Here is a 20,642-nt window from a genome sequence, read left to right as displayed (position 1 = left end):
GCAGCAGGGGTAACGAGAAGGAAACATGACTTGGCTAGGTAATATGGGATGTTTCTGCCGTCGGGGGAATCTCAGATAACAACTCTGGCGATAGGAAAACATGTTTTTGGAAGACACCCAGCAGTTCCATCAAGATAGTTACAGCTGGCGACTTTCATGGAGACTTCAGGGGGAGAGTATCATAGGCAAAACTACAGGGTCGGCGGATAAACAATTCAGAACATGTGAAGTGTCAACGTACGAACTTGAAGTAGTGGTTGGGATATGGACCTTGTAGGCAAGGTCAAAGATTCTGTCAGAATTAGTCCACATATTAATCACGATGTTCCCAGATAGGTGCAGGGGGCGAGTGTGGAATGTGAGACCTAGCGCGTTCAGAATCACGACACATGGCCCTGGAAAGTCCTGGCGACGGATAGAGGTTACCACCTGACGTGTTGGGAACCGTTTATAATGAAAACCCGTCTGCCTCGGGCCTACGCATAGTCTAGATGCCAAGAAGCACAAGACTTTTCCTTTTAATCACACACGGTCATCTAAACACTTGGAGCTCTGGAGTGCATCCGATATTTGCCCAGACTACAATCCGAATGTATACTGATGGGATATTTCGCGTAACGAAGAGTCGGAAGATCGGTACTTGCTTGGCGGTAGTTCCCTTTGCCGTTAGGGAGTACGATTTGTAGATGGACCTCTTTTATGGGCAGCTGCGCTATGGCGGGGACGTCGTGGTTACAACGATAATGTCCAACCCCGCTGAAGAGCGGAGTTTTAATTCATTACTTCAACTCTAGTTAGTGTTGTGGGCAGAAGTCTGCCATTCTGCCAGCCGGTTTGGCAGAACCGGTTCTGCCCGGCAGATGGCAGAACTCTGGCTCCTTCCCATCCGAACGCTTCGAGTTGTGAGGCGGCATACTGCGGCTGCGGCACTATCCGAAATCACGTGAAGAATTCAAATCCAGCATAACCGAGGGAGGTTAAGGTTATGCTGGATTTGAATTCTTCACGTGATTTCGGATAGTACCGCAGCCGCAGTATGCCGCCTCACAACTCGAAGCGTTCGGATGGGAAGGAGCCTGGGCAGAATGTCAAACTGCAGCCTGCAGGGGATCAGAGCGAGAAATGTTCTAATAGTTTTTCTCACCTTATATGGCCATAGTAACCTTTCTCAATCGACTCAGCAACTGCACTTCCTTACCTGTAGGCTGTCATCAGAGAACCTGTGAGAAGAAGATATCGTCATATATCGTTATATATCGTAATATATAGGAAAGGTTTTCGTCACATTGTAATATAAAGTGATATAAAGCAATATATGACCATGTAAAAGCACCATAATCAGCATAATCCCCAGCAAGAACTCACCGGTTTACTGATGGTAGAGCAATTGTAGAGTAGAGAAAAATTTCAGTTGTACTACGTCGTAACATAGACGATCATCATTTACAATCATACAATGCCTGCCGCTGCACTCAATGGATGTCATAATCAATAATTTTAATCATGGTGAGAAAGTTGACAACAAATCTGGACACTACTACTGGTCCTGCAAACACTGTCCAGATGCTCTTTGCATCCAAAGTCGTGACAACCAACTTCCAAACTGGCACCACCACTTGCACCTCAGACTCAGAACATCAATGACAATCTCGCAGGTCCTGAATCCATATCACTTGACGAGATCGATGCAGCATTTGAACTATTGGAGTGCAAGAAAGGTGCGTTGGAACAAGCACTGGATGATTGAAATGAAGTGTTGACAGGCCGAGTTTATGATTTCGCAGAATTGGAGCATGTTGACCAAGGTCCTCTACTAAAATTTATTTGATGATGAGATCATAGTGGTTGATTACACATCACACGACGATGGACAGTGGGATGTGGACATGCTGATGTCTTCTAACAGTATTTCCTAGTGTTATATTGTTGTATGCACAGCCTGTCGCACGTTGATAGTTTTGCCGAGTGGCAGAAGTACCGGTTCTGCCAGCACAATTGCCCACAAATAGTTCTGCCCCCAGCACTAACTCTAGTCCTTGCTACCAAGGTCCAAGGTGCGGAAATCACTTTCAGTGTTATGGTGGACGATAGGTTACGGTTCGATTTGCCGATTTGCCGTGATAAATTTCGAAGTCCGATCCGCGATGTTTGTTCTGTGTACCCAGAAATTTTATTAGAGAACGCGTATCTATATCTATATTTATTTTAACCAACATGCAAATGATGCAATGCAGTCTGCAATCGACGAAAACAACCGCGGGCGCGCACCTCCATTTGATTCAGTCTTCAGTACCAGTGTCGTCGTTTAGGGACGAATGCGCCGGAAATGCAATCGATTCCAGATGGGTTTCAAGCGTGGCATGAAGGCAGGGAGACATTTACTGGTGCTGGCCAACCAGATCAAGCTTAGATGTGCTAATAATTTTGTGGGTCCCATGGATAGTATTGTCATTTTAGTTGGCTGACTATAAATTGCTCGTCTCCTAGTTTCCCTTTGTCATTGCAACGGGGATGTCGATTGCAGTGGTCCATGGAAGGGATAGTAGCGTAGTCGGCCAATTAACATCGTTGACCGGTCAAACCATAATGTCAGAAACGGCTTTAGCTGGAGCTCTGTTGAACGTTCGACAGCCCCTCGAACTCGACTTGAAGCTCAGTGAACCACGAGTAAGACTAGGCACAACCGATCATTTTTCAGATAAGTTCAAACATCCACATTGCTCGAACAATACAAAGGTGTCCACTGCCTCATTCATTTTGGCCAGTCGTGCCTGCCGCGGACGTGACATGACTTGCAATACCAGCTTCACTAAAGATTAATTGATATTGATCTGTAAGTATCGGCGAGAATGATGCTAACTTCTTGACTTTGTCGTTGCACTGGCAGGGTCAGTGCAGGTTCAAATGATGAAGCTTTGAAGCGAAGAGTGAGGGGTTAGGACGAGAGGCCGGTGATTCGAGCGAGGGTTCTGTCGTTACAAAGAAGAGAATTGTCGATGCCTGCAGGCAGGTTATGATTCAATGGTCATTGTTAATCGAATACGCTCCCGCAGGTTCTGCCGAAATTTGTTCCATGTGAAAAAAGTTCGTATTATTGAATGGATACTAACTGCTTATACATAGGCCCGACTCAGCGGACCGCGAACGAAGCAGTGGTGCACTGTTCTTGAAGAAGCATATCAAGTTGCACTCTTCAAGTTCTAACTGGCTTACCGATGCTGCATATTTGAACCATGGCTTCGTTCCATCGTCTCTAAGTCCGTCTGAGTCAGGCTGGGGTCGATCGGTCGGTACTAAAGTTCTGGAGCGGTCAAACTATGTCTATTGTAAGTACACAACCGCTTGTGACCTCCTGTGACCGCAATATTTGAGGTGTACTAACAAATAGTTCAAAAGACTAGAACAAACAGTGATCGGACTTTGAAATAAGTTGCGGCAAATCGGCAAATCGAACCGTAACCTATCGTTCACCATACAGTGTAAACCACCCAGCTAATGTGCACGCAGAGCGTGAATGCTTCACTCGCAGAAGTTTGTGGCACGCTCACATACTATCATCAACTTGTCGATGAACCCACACGACACGTGTATTTCCATGGGGGTAGAATTTTGATGAAACACAAACTTCGAAAGCGCGCTGGGTGCAAGACGCGACACCCAAAAGTTTTTGATATAGCGCCATATATCTTTAGGTCTATCAAATGAACGCACGTGCTATGATCCGTGCGTTAGATCAGTCTAGGTGGCAAGGGACCGGGTGAAAATTCCACTGTCGTGACGCGGCGCGCTGAGCACTATTCCATCCTCTGCGAACAAATAAACGAGACAAGAAAATAATCACTCTGGTAAGAACCCAATAGTCATGGCTCGACCCATAGAGATACACATGAACTGCACTTCACGACACAGAGAAAGGATTAAGACGGCAATACCGGCCCATAGTCATTCCAATAGTGGATACACAGAATCAAGATGAGTGTGCAGGCAAGTGGGTTGACTACTACAGGTCCTAGCTTGAGTTACTTATCATTTGGCAGTTCCAGCGTATTTGCTAACGTGAAGCGGGGTCCAGCGCCTAGGCGCCTCGGCTGCACCTGGCGCTCGTCTGCCTGTATGGTCCCAAGCCCGTGGAATCCTAGCTACTTAATATAAAATCCTCGACACCAACAAATATATCAAATCAGCCAGAAGGCAGAAACCAGTTCGAGTCAAGATTGCATTTGAAATGCTCATCCAACCAAAGGTGATCAATACCGAATGGGTAGAAATTATTGTGCAACCGCTTGTAGAATTTGCTTGATTCCCATGCATTTTGCAACTGACAGGGGTTTAGTTGGGCAAATGGAAGGTCCCTCGCCGACATGTAAACAGTATTGGATGGTAAGGCAAACTTTGAATTAATTAAAATACACGCAGAGCCAGACTTATAGCCCATCGATATGCTGTCTAAAATTATTCACAGTACTCAACTTTATTTGTTTCAAAAGATTCGGAGAGACCTAATGAGCGCGAGTAACCGCCAGAATCCTATGGACCCAAGACACCTTCCTTCTTAACGATCTGTCTTGACAATCTTCAACTTTGATGTTGGCTGAATACACCAGTTTTTTGTGCATTAGTAGTGGAAAATCGTACGCAAGTCGAGTAACATGAATGTGTTTTATCAATTTGCGAAGAAGTTTTTCTAATGTTATGTTATTCTAGGGTCTGCTCGACATAAACCCGAAAATTCGTGCAGTAATAAAGAATATCGATCATCTGCGTATCGTGTAATCAATTGACCACTGGGACAACGTGAAAGCAGAAAGACGACTCACTGCCACGAACATCCTCGGTCTTCAAAGTCAATCGAGAGAAGGCTACTGGCAGTACCAGATTTTCCATACGCCGCTGGCCTCCTAATGATACAAGGCGCAAGGGGTAAGTTATGGAGCTGAATCTCGGATCCAAAACGGATGGATCATACTCACACCCAGCTTGCAAGTAAGGCCTGAGCAGCATGGATCGGCTGTCGTGTCACTCGGGCCACAAACCCCGCCCCCGTCTGTGCACTGTGCACTGACAGACATTATGGATGTTGTCAGAGTAGCAACAACAGCAAGGAGGAATGAAAAACGCATGTCTTGTGCTAGATAATTTGGATGCGTCGAGGGGATCCCGAATGATAGTTCTGAGAGTCGACAGCTTGCTTATATATCCTAAAATCGTGATTTTGGTAAGCACAGGCTCGGTAGTTCTATAGCCAGAGTCACATAGTCGGCGGATAAACATGTAAACTGAGTTTATCACAAGCTCTGGATCCACGGTAGTGATAGGAACAACCTGGCCTGACTAGCAAGGGATGGTAGTGAAGAGGTATTAATGTCAATGACGGGTTATCCATCCCTGTCACCACAAAGTAGGTTTTGTAGGACACAAGGAATTTCTTTTTTTCCCCCGAATGTCCTGGGGCGACGCAAGAACGGGGTCTCACATCAAAATCAATGTTCACCACGCTCTTGAGATGTAGTTTCCTGTTTTTTTTTTTTACCTGTGCCCTTTGAATGCAAGATGAGAATATCTTGCCTGCCGGTTGAACGCACTGAGTGACTGTTATCCGTGCAAACAGATAAGCAAGATAAGAAAATGGTTACTCCGGAGTCACAGAGGTAAGGTCCACTTGCGGTTAAGATAATAAGCAGTTGGACTTGATAGATTATGCGTTTCGCACCCGACCTGACGAAAGTTTCGCTTGGCTTGGCTGATCGATGTTCCTAGTACGTTGGTGACACGCAGAGTCCAGACATGACTGCCTGACCTAGTAGTCGAAAACTTCTTTGACAAGTTATGAAGCCCGCCGCAGGTGCCCGGGACTCGGAAGTTCAAGCCTGAGACAAACAAGTACAACTTGAAGCTGCGAGCCCCGGACGGCAATTCTAGAGAACGTGTTACTAACCATAACAGATTAATAGCACTTGGAAAGCCAGACCGCCGTGCTCTGCTTCCAAGGCTTCTATTTCTCAGAACCCTTCCTAGTAAGGTAACTGAACGTTCGAAAATTTTATCGACCTTCAGTTGTAATGTGCGTAGAAGTTTAGGCTGCAAGAAATCAATTTTGTGAGAACAGATCATCAGTGAATTCATCAGTCCTCGATATGGTAGCCGTGAGATCTACAGAGGGATAAAAATCTTCTTCAGCAAAATAAGTCAATTTATACGGTGAAAAATTTGACGTCTTAATACATAGCCACGGATGTTTGCAAATTTAGAGTCCTCTGGGGAGTTCGTGACGATGTCGTTATTGTTTTACATGATAACCAGCAAGGGTTGGTGGTCAAATTGTTGACCCCCTGTTGACCCCTGTTGAATGTTCTCGATTCCCCCGACTTGTGTTTTGAATTACATTACTATTTAAGACTTTACCATGACAGGTAGCGTTAGCAAAGGTCAGCGGTTGGAAATTGGCATGGGAATTCGTGACTACGTTGTGACATGGCACTGTCACAGCCTGTGCGCAATACTAGGGCAATTATCTCGTACTTGCTGAGCATTCGCACCTTCTTTGATTGAGGTCTTCAATTGTTACAAAGGTCATTCAAGACTATTTCGTGGCATGCGTGTTTTGTAATCAATCGTCCATTCATAGTGCCGTGGCAGTACAGAGGTGCGGGTAATATAGTAAGTGAGCGCATAATCATGATGATCACTGGCAGTTGTTACGCACTCAAATAGATCTGTTATGCGGAGCCCTAAGAGGGGCGTCGTCCGCTAACGTTCGTGACGTAACTGGAAGGGTCCGGTGTAATGACTGAGACTGGCGATGACGAGTCGGCAGATATCAGAGACGCGCGTGTCACGTGACTTCTAAGACGGATGTCTTCAAAGTCACTGATGTTCTCAAAGTAAGGACAGTCTTGTCCGAACGATGAGTAGTCGATCAAGGTAGACTTAGGCGCAATGAGCACCTAAGAAAAGATACTAGAGACTGAAGCTGAGGGGGCTTCAGAGGGAAGTATGTTCGAGGGAAGATTGAGTAGATTCAAGTTAGGGAATCTAGTACAGGGCGACCGACTACTTATACTAAGTGGAAAGGGTTAAGGGCAAGGCTACCGTACTGTAGGTAAGGGCAAAGGGGAAACGGAAAGGGTATAGGTATGCTGGTAGCAGAGCCTGATTAGTGATGTGAGGTCAAATGCGGAATGAGACCGAGAAACGTTGGAACGAGCCAACGATAAATGATACAATGTGCAGCACGCATGAGTCAAAGGAAAGATAAGACAAGATAAGGAAAGCCACATTGGTGGCATGAGTCAGAACGAGTCATAGCCCGAAGGCACATGCGCACGTTGGTGCGATAGGAGGGGGATGAGGGATGGGAACGGTCCTGAGGATCCGGTCAATGGATAGTCGATAGAGAAGTACGAGCCAGAGGCATACGAGGGCGAGGACGAAGGGGAAAAATGATAGGGGGGCCATGTAGCCGATGTTACTTGTAACAGCAGTGGTGAAGAAGCTCATAATTAAGCCCAGTCCATTTACAGATCATAACGGCGTGGACACCAGTCCCCGACTCCTCTTTGGATCGCGTGTTGTCTTGCATGCTGATCTGTTATAATTAGTCAGTGACAACATCATTTTTTTTTCCGAGCGAATGTTGTTGTTGAAAGTTCAACTCGATTGAATCCAACATGATGTGCGTGCTAATCTGTTACAGCAGTCAGTCAAAGCAACACTTATTTCTCAATTGTGCGGTTATTCTCGTTGAACACAAAGGTATGAAGGACTCTGCCTGTCCAAGTGAACCCCGCGTACATGATCTTCCATTAGTAGTTGGATTTGGGCACTACGACTGACTACTACCTCACCACACTCTTGAGCTCTGCAATTGTGGTCGGCTCGCCGCAGATTCATTTCCATGGACTAGCAGTATTCTATATGGACAGCAGACGACTTCAATCACTCTCAGACAGGCACCCGCCACTAGTATACCTCCTCCCCATCTATGTACTCGACCAAAGCCAGTCCTCGCATCAGACATTTGGCTCCAGTATGACAAAGCTTTAGCTAGCTTTATCTAATGTATAATATCAATAATATGTATCACAATTGTAGACCACATGACAAAGGAATAGATAGGTAGACTACATAGGTAGAATCTGCCAAAGCTATAATATTGATGGGCCTGTGGTATCAAATTGCAATGTACTGGCACACTGATGTGTCATTGTCAGATGTATCTACTCTTGCATGGGTTGCTTCCAATATATAATGAGTAACATTGTGACAAATGAATGATATTGACTTGTAATGGAGTATCAATCTGGTGATTTTCTACCAAGCCTATCAAGCTTTGGATAGGTAGCTTCCAACGGCAGAAGCCACCATCAATGACAGTGTGTCAGGGTGTGATATGGATTTGTCATGGTCCATCAATATGGTGATTTACTTATCAAGCATGTCTGCTGCTACAGGGGCAGCTTCCAATTGCAGGGTGTATTAATCACTGACAGTATGCCCAGAGATGATATCAAGTTACCATGCCCTATTAAGATGCTGATCAAGTACCAACCATGTCTGGCTTTACATGGGCAGCCTCAGATTGCAGAAGTCACCATCCATGACAGTATGTAGGGGGGTAGCATTGGGTTATCAATAAGGACACTGAGTTGAGCTCTAACATTGGGTTGCAAAACCCTATCAAGATGACGGTCTTCAACTACCCTGACATTTGCAGTTTATGATGGCGCAAGACACCATCTATGACAGTGTGTCAGGGGATGACATTGAGTTATCATATCCTATCAAGTTGATTACGATGGCAGGAGCCACCATCCACAACACTTAGCTGAACACTGGCATTGGGTTATGAAGTCCTAGCAAGATGCTGGTATTCGGCCGAGGATGTCTACTATTACATTCACAGCTTCTGTTGCAGAGGAAACTACCATCTGGATCGAGATTTCACATTTTGTTCGTAATTATAGCTTCACGTAGGGAAACCACATCAATTGTATTAGGATATAGTACAGCTACGAAAATATACAAATTAATTGGTACCAGCGGCAGCCCATTCTCGCAAGGCAGCGCGTTTTTCCCGAATCTTTGACAGCACACTATTTTTGCTGATACTGCGCAGTGAAGAAGAAGAATTAGGAAAAATGCGACTATGTAAGGTGTTAACTCGGATAGCTTCAAGTTGATGAGATAAATCACAAACCGAGTCCACCATGTCATAAGGTCAGCCACCTCCTCACTCTCATCAGGATCCTCCAACAAGTCAAGAATGCTATGGTAAAAATTTTCGGAGTCCGTGACTGCATTGGTATGCGAAAATACCGACGAAGAGCTTAACGAGAAGCATACCTAAAGGAACATCAGCGAGAGAAAGCATGTACAATCAAATGTGCGTGCCTGCGTAGCAATATAAGCTAAGGATCCTTGAGTCACACATTTCATACTGTGAAGATAAGCGTTGCCGGAGCGCGTGGCCTTTGGCTCCTTATCTACCGAGCTTGGAGACGTAAAGACATGTTTGTAACCCTAGAAAGAACTTGGACTGAGAACTTCATCGTTAATAAAACAAGCACAAGCTCACGAAGATGAGTATCTTGCTGCGCAGTAACCCCTTCCACGGATCTTCAGAATCATACTCATACCCGGCATATAAGAATACGGGCCACTGGTCACCACTAACCGCGGTTTCGCCGCTCTTCAGGCCCTGTTTAGTTCTGTGAAGGGTATGAGGTTAAGTTAATGTGAAGCTGGAAAGACTTACTCTATGTTGGACCAATCAAGGCCTGCAGGGCAAAACAACGCACCGGTGACTTCATGATTGAACCTGCAGTCAGACTTAATGTTCCGGGAGAGGGGTGGTATGACTACCTGTCCTCTGGGTACAAGCCATTCGAGTATGGCAGATTTGAGGGTCTTGGTATCATCACCTCATGCACCAGAGGCTCCTTTACCTAGCTGCAGACGGTGAGTACAACCATCTTTTTTTTTAAAAAGAAAGAAAAAACCAGTTCTCCCACATGAATGATATCTTCTTCCTCACCCTTCGTCAGACGGTCTAACAGACCTGGATACGAATCTATTAGATTCATGAACACCCTATGTTCCCGTTGAACACTGCCAAAGATCGACATCAGCCTTTTTTCATTTCCTGGCCATGCAATTGTCAGAATTGTACTCACTCAGCTGGGTAATCCTCAATGTGAGAGTCCTGCAGTTCTTCAAGTCGAAGTATGCCAGCAGTCAGAAGAGCAGGATAGTTGCACAGGGAAAACACTGTGTGGCCAAAATGTCGGCCATGAAGGACAAGCAGGTTTGATGAAGCCCTGGTGAAAGTGGCAGGTCAAGAAAGTAGTAGTTCGCCTCTAAGAGTGAGACTTACGCCTTTTTACGCGGGCCCGTATGAAGGGCTGAAGCACTACGCTTGCGCAAAGGATCGGCGGAAGAGGGATTATTCTCGTCGCTGCTCATAAAACTGAACTGGGGGTCTAATACCAGGTACTAAACGAGGTACTTTATATGTTTGAATGTCCAATCACATGTGACGAAAAAATCTTGCCATCCGAGCACCATAGATATCGTAATTATATATAAGAAAAAGCCCGCCCATCTGAGTGCCATAGATATCGTAATTATATATATAAGAAAAAGCCCACCCATCCGAGCGCCATAGATATTGTAATTATATATAAGAAAAGCCCGCCCATCCAAGCGCCATAGATATTGTAATTAGATGCAAGAAAAAGCCTACTCATCCAGGCACCATAGGCATCATAATTATCCAAAAATTAACAGCCTCTCTTACCGAGCGCCATAGGTGTCATAATGAAGGTGTGTCATCATTGCAAGCAGATATAAGCCTGCGTGCACTGCAGGCAACTAGCTCATTATTTGACGCCCCATACATGTCCTACTCACCCTCTTCGAAGGGTCCACGACCCCGCACCCACGTTGAAAGCACTTTCACACTAAAGTAAGCTTTTCAGATAATATTCCACAACAAACATATCAAATTACCTTCAGTTTTAAACTTTCCTCGACGCACATGCTGAGACGCTCTGATGTAGACGAGCTATACAGCACTGATTGTGAGTGAGTAATCAAGTGTTTCGGAAAACAACTCAACCAACATTACCTTCCAGGCAATTCCCTGAAATACAGCAATTGATCCATGCAGGAATCCAGGCTACAGGTAAGATTTAACAATTCAGACCTAAAATCGTGCGTCACATCTAAAAAAACATGTCCTAGGCACTGATGGATGCAAGGATGAACTAGAATCTGAGCTGTGTTGCATCAAGGAACAGCTAAGCGGTGCAGAAGTCAATATTGCGTACCTTTTAGAATGGGTGAGGGTGTACAGACACAGATGGCTGGAAGAGTATCACCGTGCCGAGAACCTTGAGGTCCTTATGCCGGATGACATCGATATACCCCACCTTGATCAAATTCAAGAAGGCGCGCCTTCTCCCGGCTTCTCGCCAGAGTTTGTGTGTTTCGATAATGAAGCTCAACAAAGAGCTTGCAACGATTGAGGTGTGCCCATATGACCTTCCTGCACCATAATGTCGAAAGTAGACGTTTTGGTGTGTGCTCAACCATGTGACTGTACATAGCCTACCAATATGTATTAGCGGGTTGAAACAAATAGAGGTTACAAGGTTGAGAAAATTTGCTGGTGCATGACAGAATGAAAATCCTTATGGGAAAGTCAAGACTGTGACTGACGTTACTACAACCAATGCGCACCCTTGAACGAGGAACTTGACAATTATGAAGATATCACTTACAGGATGGGGGCGCGACCGCGCGGTCATCTAATATCCAGTTTTGAATTAAAGTAGCACACTGAAAAGACTTAAGAATATGCTTACCGTGTGCGACATTGAGGGCTGAATGATACTGCCGGACGTGAAAACGACGTCAACATTTGGCAGCTATACACACTGGAGTATCCCACTATTCATTACCGACACGAACTACTGAAGTCTGACGTCAAGACAACTTGAGTACCAAAGTACAAAGTACAAAAGTCGAAGTAAGTATAGTTGATAGTATATTACTGTACGGTAAGGTAACAAAACTCAAAGTAAGTATAGTTGATAGTATACTGTATGGTAAGGTATAACGAACACTAGAAAGAAGTTAAGTTCATGCAAGGAGCACGCTAATATAGTGAACAACTATATTCAAAGTCAGCCGGCATTTGGCGCCAACACTCTGACTAATCGGGTATTGCCAGCTGAGTCTGAATATATTGTCATTCATTATATCAACCTTTGACTCGGACATAATATACCTCTTTCTGTTTCCGTAGCCTAAGATATATTTAGCACCAATGTAATTAAGTATAGTACTGTGTGGAGGTAAGCTTTGGCTGGCGGTGTATGCAGTGTAGTTAATAGTGTATGTGACGGGTGGGAGGTCTTTCAAATGTCGGGCTTGACTTGACTATGATTAATATTTTTGCTACATCATTGCTCGGAGCTCCACAACACCTTCAATTTTTATTGTTGCACTGTCGAACAATGTCAATAATTCGTACCCCGACTTGCCTGCCCACAACTGTCCACAACCACAGTTCGTACCACTGTATGTAGTATTGGCTAATCCAAAATAGTTGTTCACTATAAATACAGGCTTCAGGCATCAACATACCCTCTTTCTCCTACCATCACCTTGAATATGACTCAAATACGATAGTCAGTAGTACTAGATAATATAGACCGTACTAGAGATAACATAGTAGCCCATCAAGTAACGTAGTAGTATGTGAAAGCTTCAAAGTTCATTGTATATTTCCGAATTGATCATATCTCCTAGGCTCAGAATGATGTCAAAACGCGCAGCATCTGGTGGTGATGAACCGCCCCCAAAGCATCATTGCACACTTCAAGGTAAGTGATCTTAATTTGATATTCTAAACATTGTCATTCATGAGCACACCATACAGGAAATCAGGCGCTGTGCGATAATGGTGCTTGGGATATACTTGAAAAATTCCTGACGACATCTATGTTGTTCTCCGAGATGAACGACGCGCTTGAAGCGTACCTCGGCGATCGCTACTCTGAAGATGACTGGGTGGAACCCAGACGTCTGTTGTTCTCCGGCGATGCCGACAACGCTGAATCCTTGAAGAACCTTAGGGTTATCAGGAAGATGTACATACTGGACTCACCAGCAAAGTCTTCCATGGGTATACCTGGCTCGAGGGCAGTCGGCCGCTTGCCAAAGTCACAGATTCATAAGTCACGAAGATTATCGAAAGTAAGTTAAGGTTTCGACTTATGTTTTAATAAACTAAACTACAAATGTAGGCCGCATACAAGTTTATCCTTCATGAGGCCGAGGAGGATGATGAAGATGAAGAGGAAGAGGAAGAGGTCGGTGAAGTTGGTTTGTCTGTGCAGTCGCCGAAGGCTACACACTGTCTTGTTACTTAAGGGTCTTATATGAAAGTTGTGTATAATGACAACACAATTATACACGATGAAGACTTCTTGCCAGTCCTTAAGTCCACGGTCTCCGACTTTTCTACTTCGTGGGAGGTAACATGGTGAGTTCTTGGGAGGATTTAGTTTGTTGTCCTCTTCTTGTGTAGTCTTATACGAAGTTGTTGTGGAATGTTCTGTGTTCTGGATAAATTCGTTAGGTTTGTTTCAGCCTAGTAGGTCGTGTTTCAACCTATGAAAGTCTGTTTCAACTTTGTCGTCCTTAGATGTGTCTCACTTTCCGTTGAAAGGGAGAGTCTTATGAATACACGTAAAGCTTAGAATGAGAGCTGTTCAATGGTTATATAGTCAACCCCTGTAAGGTAGTATATAACCTAGAGTAGAATAACGATAATGAAAGTTATATAGTCGACCCCTGTAAGGTAGTATATAACTTTAGAATAGATAATGATATCTTAGATTACCTCAAGGCACTTATATTGGCCTGCACTTTAAGTCTTAGTGGTCTCACACGGTTTGAGATAAGAGTCAAGTGGGAGGATTGTATTTCATGGGTGAAAATGGGGTCCTTTTATACCTTTTGGGAACCCCCTTACTAAGCATGATTAATCAGATGGATTGGTAAGAATGTGGCTTACAAACCAGGTGATGAATCAGCTTATTACTAAGTACATTACAAATACAGTGTAATCTTACAAAGAAATTAGAAACCATGACAAACCATGACTAAACATGTTGAGTCATGTTAAATGTTGTTACAAAGCATGGCCAATCATGACTAAACATGCTGAGTCAGCTTAAATAATGTTACAAACCAGAATATTTCCCAGTCACATGATGTGATGACAAATAAAAGCTGGTGGCTGAAAGAAGCCAAATACAAATAAACAGTCAGAAATAAATAGAGATACAAAACTTGGTGGCTGAAAGAAGCCAAATAAAAATAAACAATGAGAAATAAACAGAACGTCACATGCTTGATACAAATACAAGGTAAAATAAGCCTGTAAAGTGAGAAATAAAATACAAGACAATGAAATAAAGGAAAAATAGAGAGGTAACTTAGTGACAAAGGGCTAGACAGTCTCTCATATCTTCCTTATCACTCTCTATATATATCTGACATGGTATGAATCACATACCATGCATGACACCGCAGTAACCAAGTTGCCCATATCGCACAACGACGTGTTGCTCATGGTATGCGTCATTTTTGTTTGTATTCACTAGTCTAATTTCAGTATAGGCGAGTCCATGGTTATCGCAGTTTCTTTATGATACTAGGTGAGTAGTAGCACATTCCTTAGACGACCCTCGCGCTGGTTTTGGCCTTGGAAGTGATGTACTGTGGGGCATAGCCCTAAGGGAGAAGATTCTGGGCCTTTTGCGAATGTTTACTCGCCCTTACGCGCATATGCTCCCCATCGCAGTAAGTTCCAGTGAATTTATTTCTTACATTGTCGAACCTTATTTTGCATTTAGGCCAACAGTTTTGTAGTCTTTACAAGGGAGCAGATTGCAAAGGAAATCATGTATCATCTTGCCTTCTGTACCACCACCATATGTCGAATCAGACTTGTTATGGCTGATCTCGACCCCGCGGCGTTCAGGCATGCCCCACACCCTCCCATAGATACACTTGCATTACTGGGGTCCACTGTAAGCACCTTTGACTCTCCTGGCGAGCACTTTTTTACTTTTATTTTCAGTGTTACAATGCTCTCATGATAAAGCTGATCAGCATTTGGGAGATATCTGATGTCATGCCTCCCTTTTCGACCGTCAGCCAGGTGCATCAAGAACTGCGCGAAACCGCTTTCATGTTGCTGCATCAGCAGAACGATCCAGATTTTGTCACACTCATGAGTGACTTCCGCAGGCTTTGCACCATTATGTGAGTTCACATGTGCATCCGTACTGCTGCTGATGCCTAACGTGATGTACAGTGAGGCCGATGTTTGCCACATCGGAAGGCTGAACAATTCTACAGCTACTTCTTTGTCTGCTATGACTTGATTTTGTATTCTGTGTCTCATCTGTATTTTGAAATATATGTTGGTTGGCTGCAAACTTTGTGACAGTTGAAACGGCTTCCGCCATAGTCAACGCCAAGTTGCGCAAATGAATTGGTACGCTGAGTTATAATTATTATTTAATTTGTGTATTCAATTAAACCTTCTATTATTTTAGAGTTTGATCGCCGTCGGCTGGCCATGATGCCATCACTTCGAAATACATTTGATTAATAGTTAGTTGGCCATCAGTTGGCCATCCTTTCCCAATCTTCTGTATAGGTTGTGTAAGTATTGAACAATCGTGAGAACGCCCTGCGAGTCTCTTTTCTTCCACTTCAATATGTTCGATATTTGTTCACATTTTCTTTCTACATGGGATAGACATCCAAAATGTCACTTTCTTGGAAATGACCAGAGCGAGGCCGCCCTCGTGGCATGGCTCCGGAAACAGGGACGTGCCGATGTTAGTACGCTCACAACCTTCTTATATTTTTTCTGACTTTTCCTCCAGCTTCCAGACTCCCTCCTTGTCACAGCTTCAGTGCTGTTTGGTTGGGTCGACTCCCACAATCTTATGGCTTTCCTTGATGTGAGCCTTAAGGAGGTCGCGATGCAGGAGATACTCCAGCAAGAAGAGCATATAATATTATTTGCGGGAGGAGGACGATGTCTGATGCAGGACAGAATGCTCCGAGCCCAGATGGAAGTCTCATTGTTTAGCAATGCTATTTCTAATGCGTGCGAAGAGCTGGAGACTAGGTCTCACCCAGACGCTCACACACGTAAGTAAAACTGTTCAAAGGATAGTGACAACACTTAATTTTGTTTTTAGTTGGTCTAAAGCAGCCGGTCACAGTGAACGCTGTCGAGAACGCGGGAGCACGCTCGGCGCCTAGCTTGGTTAGATTGGGCTGCTTCCAGCCTTCGAGTAACATCACAGAAAAGTGCAAAGCATGGCTCCTCGCGTCGTCGTCTTTCCAAGACACTACTATGAAAGTTGAATCTAATGTCAGCCGCAAAATTGATTTTCCACAGACTCTAGAAATCGAATACTCTCCAATCGTGAGTGCTATCACTATGCTACAGGACCTTGTATTCTGATGCTATGTAGTCCAAAGATATATTTCTTTCCCTGCCACGTTTTCTGAAAGCTTGGGTGGATCACATCACATATCGTACATATGTGAACGCATCTCTTGCAGAGAGCAAGCCCCCATACCTCAATAACAGGCATGGCTTCAAAGCCAAAGAGTCCAAAAGTCTGGACCAGCTTAGGTCCGATATTCATATTCTGGACCTGAAGAAGCACCGCGCACAGACAGAAGTGGATATGCTGTCTGAAGCCCTATCACGCATTGCTGAGTCCGAGGGCACTGAGTCTGATGGTGAGCATGCAGCCCTTGCTTCTGTTCTCATACTAAGATTTCTGCAGGTTCTTCTGGGAGTGCTGTGACGTATGGACATAACAATGATTGGTCTGATGGTTGGTTTTTGTCTTCATATGCCTCTTCCAATGTCTCTTTACTGATGTAATCTTCTCAATTGTAGTTGTGTTATCGGTTTGTAGCCCTGACTCCTCCCTGATCGTAGTTTGGGACATTTCTTTAACGTTGTATTGATATTTTTCTATTTAAGCTAGTTGTACGTCAGATTGGATCTATGTCAATTGTGCTACTTCTCTATGTCTCTGATAGTCAATTACCATTCGCTCGGTAGTACCCATCATGAAATAGTATCGAAACTTTCAGCCTTCATATCAAGATTAAGGTGATCTAGTACTATGTGATCAGTCGCCCTGCACGCCAGCTTATTTCCAAGGTAATTTGCACATCACTGCGGTCTCAACCAGTTGCGTTCAATACTAGGTGCTACCACTTAAATCTCAATCACTAAGTGCAATTTATTGTCATACTGTATTTTAATTGTCGTAGAATTGTCATTACATATGAAAATTATATCCTCGTTGATTTCTGATGGCGCCTGGCATTGCATTATAAGACATTGTCAATTCATCGTCACAATTGCGGTTTTCGCAGGCATATAGCTAACATGAACAAAGTGTTGCGACATGCTATAAATTTGATGATCTACAGCCAGCTGATTGCAGTCTATGGAGGTTACTAGTCACATTGATATCTACTTATAAGATATATATCAAAATGAGATATACATAGCATAGTCATGTATTCTTTCATACATATGTTGCATACTTATAAGATGTGTGTCAAAATGAAATCTTCCTAGCAAAGTCATATATTCTCTCGTATATATGTTGCACAAGGATAATAATGTGCAATTCTAAATCTAGATGCATCATAATGAGTTCTATTTGTCAGCACTACCCGGTCATATCAACTTAGAGTTGATTTACTGATGTGGTCTTCATTGTTGATGAAGATGTGTTGATGACCATGATACACGATAACATTGACAAACACTGAGGGACATTGAGTCAATGGGAACACCAGCACGATCAAGAAGCGTGTGCTCTTAATAATGGAGTCACATAATACAGTGACATATCACCTTACTTACTGGCCAGCCCACCTTGACATTTTCTCCATGTGACATGGGCCCACTTTATGAGTGTATGTCGGTGTACATGGGTGGGCCCGGCGGTGCTGTGTACCATATTGTTATGGGCAGGCCCACTGCTGATATTCTTCGAAACATTGCAGTGGGCTGACAGGGGTCTGGATGAAGTAGACTGTGTTTACAGGTGGACTCGCAGTAATGAGGAACAGGGATCATTCAACAATTCCGAGTGGGCCCATGAGTTTCCGAGATGGCTGGAATACTGGCACCGATGAATTGCCAGTGGCCAAAAAAATGAGGCATTCCAGTGAATGTAAAAGTAAACCAGTGAGTGGAAATACCACCACTGGCGAATGTAGCGGTGATGAAATGATGGCGGATCATAAGGTCAACGACCGCTGGCGCATGTAGCGGACTACCGGACGTGCAAAGTAATCAACGGCCGGCGGAGATTACTCAGCGCACCGGCGATGTAGTCCGGTGGGTCCTACCAATATGCTTTGATACAACAGGTGGGCCCACATGATAGGTAGAATAAAACAATGGGCTCATTGCTGGTGGGATGAATGGAGTGGTGGGCCCAAGCAGATACTACCTTATATGTGGCTGAGCTGGGGCTGCGGCGATAAGGCGCTTGAGGGAGCCCATATCATGTTGCCTGAATTGAATAGGCCCGGGCCCCGTATGTGCGGCGGATGGGTGGGCCTGGAGCACCACATTCATGAACACTGCTGGGCCCAGATCTCTATCTTGGAGCTCATGGGCTGGCCGCATAATCGTAATGAAACCCCAAGGGACGTTAGGGAGACGCACAGGCCCAGAGGCGTCAGCATTGTATACAGTCGGACCTACCCCCTGTGCAGCGGTGGCCAGGTGGGCCCAATAGCACCAGATCGATGCAATGGGCCCATCCCAGGTAAGCCAAATTGGCACGCAGGCCATATGACACCTCTTAAATCTGGGGTGGGCCCACATCACATCAAACAAGCAGAACGGGCCCAGTCTTGGCTAACGGGATTAACAGGCAGGCCCAGCGGGCTGCACAATATCCACTGATAAACTTGAACCGGCGATATGGCGCCGAACGGCACTGACAATCGCTGATGCTTGTATGGAACTGAGGGATCAATGACTTTGAAGAAATCCCCAAATGTACTATATATACCCCAATTCTATGCAAATTCCATCGCATCGGTAACTACAGATTTGTACCTTGAATAATCACCTCGAGGTACATCTACAAATTCATGGATATCATCCCTCATGTACCACACCCAGCCAACTCGATCGCTGTTCACCCAGTTCACCCCATGCCTAACAATTCTTCCCGAGGCGCCGGCCATGACACCTGCATTATATGCAATTTCAATCCCAATATTTGGCATCTTCATTCGCGCCAATGTATACCCGCCGACACTGGTCATTATGTCAAACCATTGAGTGCGGGATAGAGCATCTCAGTGCAAGGGAGTATACCGGTTGCACATAACGGCGATGACGGTAAAGACAGATGCCCATTCTCTGAGCCAAGTCCCCATGATCTGTGTTTGATGAGTATCTGCCCAAACCCAAAGCCCCAGTTGTGTGGTCAATGATGACCAATAGAGACCGGAGTGCATGACTCTCAATGCAGCGGCAACAAGGGCTGCCGGTCTGCACATCGCCCGGCAGTAAGCTGCACCATCGTCGCTTTTAAGGGTCGCCGACACTTCAGGCTGAAACTAGGGAGCCTATGAAGAAATCAGGCAAGAATATTCTGTTCCGAACAGTCAATGCACCGGATGACCTTGCAGGAACCACCCCGGCGATAGATTTATGCACCCTGAGGTAAGGCCATGTTCACTGATTTGAAAATTGGATTTATGGGTATGCCATGTGTCCTTCGGCGATGTACCACGGGTGATACTTTTGCCCAGCGGGCCTGACATCATCATTGTTGCCGAAAGCATGTCATTATGTAACAGCAGAGATCATCGGCGAGTTGTGCAAGCCTACCTTCATGGCAGCATCAATTGCTCCGGGGAGGTACCATAGCACGATAAGACCAAATTTGTCGAGGACAACTGCAGGACGCTCCAGGATAATCTCACGATCCAGCGGGTATCGGGTAAGGAGCGATTCTTCATGTCCGGGGTTAACACCTCTCTCCTGCTTTTGCAGTACTTCGGAATATCTCGTCATATCAAAGTTGATAGTGACTAAAGCCAATTCAAATCAACACTAGCACCAGATGCACGGAAAGGTCATTACCAGGATTGAGATATGCATTGGCGAGGATCCTTGCGAGGTGAGAGCAACCTAGCATCAAAACAACATCGAGCTCCAGCGGCGGGAGGACCTTTGGCATCACTCCAACAATGGCACAGAACTGGCGGCAAACATAGTCACTGGCAAGATGAGTGGTGGCCAAAGCCCAGTCAGCAGGGAGCAAACTCATGGAGGCGGGGACAGACACAACCATATCACTGACTGGTCAACACCTTTATAATTACCACTTATTGGGAATCGATGATGGGACATAAGATAATGACATAAAAGAATGTTAGGCCCCCGGTTAAGAAAGCCACATGCCCGAGCCTTCCCGATGAATGGATAACACAAACATAATGATGCTAGATAAAGACAATGGACCGCAGCTTCGGAGTCG

The 20,642-nt window shown here is 44.8% G+C and overlaps 6 protein-coding genes across 6 annotated transcripts; 4 read left to right on the top strand and 2 right to left on the bottom strand.

Annotated features, from left to right (window-relative positions):
- Positions 1–2,214: 2,214 nt before the first annotated feature.
- Positions 2,215–3,671, top strand: F5891DRAFT_1173358 (uncharacterized protein; the record flags this gene model as incomplete). The annotated part of the gene is made up of 6 exons (XM_041365626.1): positions 2,215–2,426; positions 2,488–2,667; positions 2,699–2,736; positions 2,816–2,833; positions 3,124–3,326; positions 3,634–3,671. Exons 1-6 carry the CDS (start codon positions 2,316–2,318, stop codon positions 3,669–3,671), a joined length of 588 nt encoding a protein of 195 aa, XP_041225611.1. The 5' UTR covers positions 2,215–2,315.
- Positions 3,672–9,025: 5,354 nt separating this feature from the next.
- F5891DRAFT_1128737 (uncharacterized protein) lies at positions 9,026–10,461 on the bottom strand (the record flags this gene model as incomplete). The annotated part of the gene is made up of 8 exons (XM_041364310.1): positions 9,026–9,143; positions 9,197–9,342; positions 9,427–9,519; positions 9,575–9,707; positions 9,755–9,906; positions 9,999–10,107; positions 10,173–10,316; positions 10,373–10,461. The coding sequence occupies 8 exons, from the start codon at positions 10,459–10,461 to the stop codon at positions 9,026–9,028; spliced, it is 984 nt and encodes a 327-aa protein (XP_041225610.1).
- A 434-nt stretch (positions 10,462–10,895) lies between these two features.
- On the top strand, positions 10,896–11,556 carry F5891DRAFT_980645 (uncharacterized protein; the record flags this gene model as incomplete). Its single annotated transcript, XM_041377029.1, is given in 5 exon segments — positions 10,896–10,963; positions 11,014–11,082; positions 11,133–11,182; positions 11,242–11,480; positions 11,500–11,556. The coding sequence occupies 5 exon segments, from the start codon at positions 10,896–10,898 to the stop codon at positions 11,554–11,556; spliced, it is 483 nt and encodes a 160-aa protein (XP_041225609.1).
- A 1,267-nt stretch (positions 11,557–12,823) lies between these two features.
- Positions 12,824–13,436, top strand: F5891DRAFT_1189123 (uncharacterized protein; the record flags this gene model as incomplete). The annotated part of the gene is made up of 3 exons (XM_041367106.1): positions 12,824–12,887; positions 12,944–13,260; positions 13,311–13,436. 3 exons carry the CDS (start codon positions 12,824–12,826, stop codon positions 13,434–13,436), a joined length of 507 nt encoding a protein of 168 aa, XP_041225608.1.
- Positions 13,437–15,800: 2,364 nt separating this feature from the next.
- Positions 15,801–16,993, top strand: F5891DRAFT_1189121 (uncharacterized protein; the record flags this gene model as incomplete). The annotated part of the gene is made up of 5 exons (XM_041367105.1): positions 15,801–15,923; positions 15,972–16,242; positions 16,293–16,522; positions 16,572–16,845; positions 16,893–16,993. The coding sequence occupies 5 exons, from the start codon at positions 15,801–15,803 to the stop codon at positions 16,991–16,993; spliced, it is 999 nt and encodes a 332-aa protein (XP_041225607.1).
- Positions 16,994–18,211: 1,218 nt separating this feature from the next.
- Positions 18,212–20,432, bottom strand: F5891DRAFT_980643 (uncharacterized protein; the record flags this gene model as incomplete). Its single annotated transcript, XM_041377028.1, has 7 exons — positions 18,212–18,410; positions 18,591–18,953; positions 19,091–19,150; positions 19,208–19,411; positions 19,472–19,716; positions 19,991–20,193; positions 20,246–20,432. The coding sequence occupies 7 exons, from the start codon at positions 20,430–20,432 to the stop codon at positions 18,212–18,214; spliced, it is 1,461 nt and encodes a 486-aa protein (XP_041225606.1).
- Between the last annotated feature and the right edge of the window lie 210 nt (positions 20,433–20,642).

This window comes from Suillus fuscotomentosus (assembly GCF_016647785.1).
Source record: "Suillus fuscotomentosus strain FC203 chromosome Unknown F5891scaffold_29, whole genome shotgun sequence".
In the NCBI taxonomy this organism is placed as follows: Eukaryota; Fungi; Basidiomycota; class Agaricomycetes; order Boletales; family Suillaceae; genus Suillus; species Suillus fuscotomentosus.
The sequence above is the reverse complement of the archived record's forward strand: the minus strand, read 5'-3'. Positions and strand labels throughout refer to the sequence as shown.